The sequence below is a fragment of the Biomphalaria glabrata genome, chromosome 2 (genome assembly GCF_947242115.1).
Source record: "Biomphalaria glabrata chromosome 2, xgBioGlab47.1, whole genome shotgun sequence".
Taxonomy (NCBI): domain Eukaryota; kingdom Metazoa; phylum Mollusca; class Gastropoda; family Planorbidae; genus Biomphalaria; species Biomphalaria glabrata.
In genome coordinates, this window is record NC_074712.1 from 59,798,157 (window position 1) to 59,800,551 (window position 2,395).

The 2,395-nt window shown below is 37.0% G+C and overlaps 1 protein-coding gene across 1 annotated transcript; it reads left to right on the top strand.

Annotated features, from left to right (window-relative positions):
• The first annotated feature begins 1,036 nt into the window (after positions 1 to 1,036).
• On the top strand, positions 1,037 to 2,134 carry LOC129924732 (mas-related G-protein coupled receptor member D-like). The gene has a single exon (XM_056021239.1). It carries the CDS (start codon positions 1,037 to 1,039, stop codon positions 2,132 to 2,134), a length of 1,098 nt encoding a protein of 365 aa, XP_055877214.1.
• The last annotated feature ends 261 nt before the right edge of the window (positions 2,135 to 2,395 follow it).

The following is a 2,395-nucleotide window of genomic DNA, read 5'->3' on the forward strand; positions in this document are numbered from 1 at the left end:
TAAGTCCGACAGTTACACTGGACAGAGCAGTATCCGGTATGCCAAAGGCAGTCTTTATTTGGTGAGCTAAAAAAGTGGTCAACATGACACCGAAACGCTTAAAAGACCAGCTTAGGCGCCAACAAGCCATGGTTGACATAGAAGAGATCACCTGGTTGCATGCGGCCTCAGAAAGAGACAGCTGGAGGTCACCAGCAAAATAAACAACAAAGTAAAAGGTATCTACACCGCTCTACGCAATTAAAGTGTTATCAATTTCTAAAGCTGTCAAAAACACAATAACTAATCATACATCGGCACATTTAATTTCATTGCTTCTCTTTCATAGTTCCATAATAAATCAATCTACAGTAAGATGGTGCGCAAATGTTTAATTAGGTCTATTGATTCTTTAAAACTCGTTCATGTTTGCAAAGAAATATTGTAGTGTACTGCGGTAAGCCTAGTGACGTAAGCTGCGTTTTTCCCGTTCACGTGACGGAAAATTTTCATTCATAAAACATTCTAGCCAAAACTAATTTTTCGATAATGAGGCATATTCAAACCGATATAACGGTCGACCTCCAGTTTTCCCGATGTGGCCTATGAGTTGAGAATTTTTTTCTCACTAATATGCACAGACCTTAGAATTTTAAAGAAAATCGTTTGAGCCATTTTCGAAAAAAAAATTAATATATAAATATATATACATACATACAAAAAAAAATCTCGCTTAAGAGTATAGGATTTTTGTTATGTCTTGAAAAAAAAAAACTGTTGTGTCTCTGCAAATACACATACGACATTGTCCATTAATAGGATATTTTCCTGTATGGCAGAGAAAAACTATAAAATACAAGCTCTTTGGTGTTTCTGGTGTACAAAGTAAAGAAAGTGTTAAAAATCAAAGCGAAGTGATGAACATTGATCTAGTACTAAAGCTATTCGTTTATAACTTTTATTTACTTGGCAAATTTTGAGTTCAATTTAGCTCCATTGACATTATCGTGTAAATCTCCAATAGAAATATTATTGTATCATAAATCATAGAATGACAATGGTAAACTACAGCCACTTGCCAGGTTTAAGGAGAATACTGTCAGACACCTCAGTCTTTGCTAATGTTTCTGTCCTGATCAATGACCAGACTGAGGGCAAGTACATTAGCGACTTTACAAGAACCATATTTATCTTTGTCAACCATGTTATTGTTGATATGAGTATATGTGTCTTTGGAATAGTCGGCAATTGTCTAAGTATTACAGTATTCTTAAAGCAGGGACTGAGCAGGTCTGTCAACTTGAGTTTGTTCGCCATGTCCGTCTCTGACCTCATTGGTCTGACCTTTCAAGTCTGGCACAATTTTTGTATCAACCCTTACCTGGAACTGGCTGATTTACCTGTTATTTTCTTGGATGTCCAAATTTTGACCCCCGGATGTCCAAACGTTGCAATGACCCGCATCACATGTTGGCTAACTATGTACATCACAGCTGAGAAATGTGTTTCAGTGATGTTTCCATTGAAAGTAGGTCGCATCGTCACATTCCCAAGACGTGTTGTGTTTATTGTCTTTTGTTTCAGCGTTAATTTAGCATTCTTTCTGCCTCTATACGCCTCTTACTATTTAACTTTCAAGTTTTACCCAAAGTTTAATAGAACAAAACTTGGAATATCTGTCCAAGAAAACCACGACATGCTGATCTATGTCCTGAACGCTTCCCACGCCTATCTGTCAATCATTTCATTTGTTGGGGTTATAATAAATACAGCTATTCTGGTGGTCACTTTGAAAAGAATGGCAAAATGGAGAAAGAGCACTAGCCTAGGCCAGAACAAAGTCGAGACGTTGACCATTCTGGACAAGAAAACTGAACTGCTTGTGATAACAGTGGCCACAGTCCTTGTCGTCTGCTACGCTCCAGGGGTCACGTGCACCTTGATAGAAATTGTGTTTCCCGAGTTTAATATTGAAAAGAAATTTGAAAACTTGTACCACGTGATGTGGTCCTTCTGTTTCCTGTTTAGCTCCATCAACGCCAGTTTCAATGTCATAGTCTTTTACAATATGAGCTCTAAATATAGAAATACACTGAAACAAATTTGCTCAAATTTAAATATCACAGCAAAAGCAAATAAAAACCTAATTTTTTAATCAAACAATTTTAGTAGTATTGTTGATCAAGAGCAACTGAACATTTTAATTACAAATGTCTGTGTTGTTGTCTAGAGCTTCATTGTTTCAGGCATGGGCGTAGCCAGGATTTATTGTACGGGGAGGGGGAAGTAGTTGGGAGGAAAATTGTCTCCCTCCCGCCAATATATATATATATATAACCCACTTTGGCTATGCTCGTAGCATTTTGTGAGGTTGTTTTTTTTTTAGCTTCAAAACACGCTGAAAGGAGATTTAAAC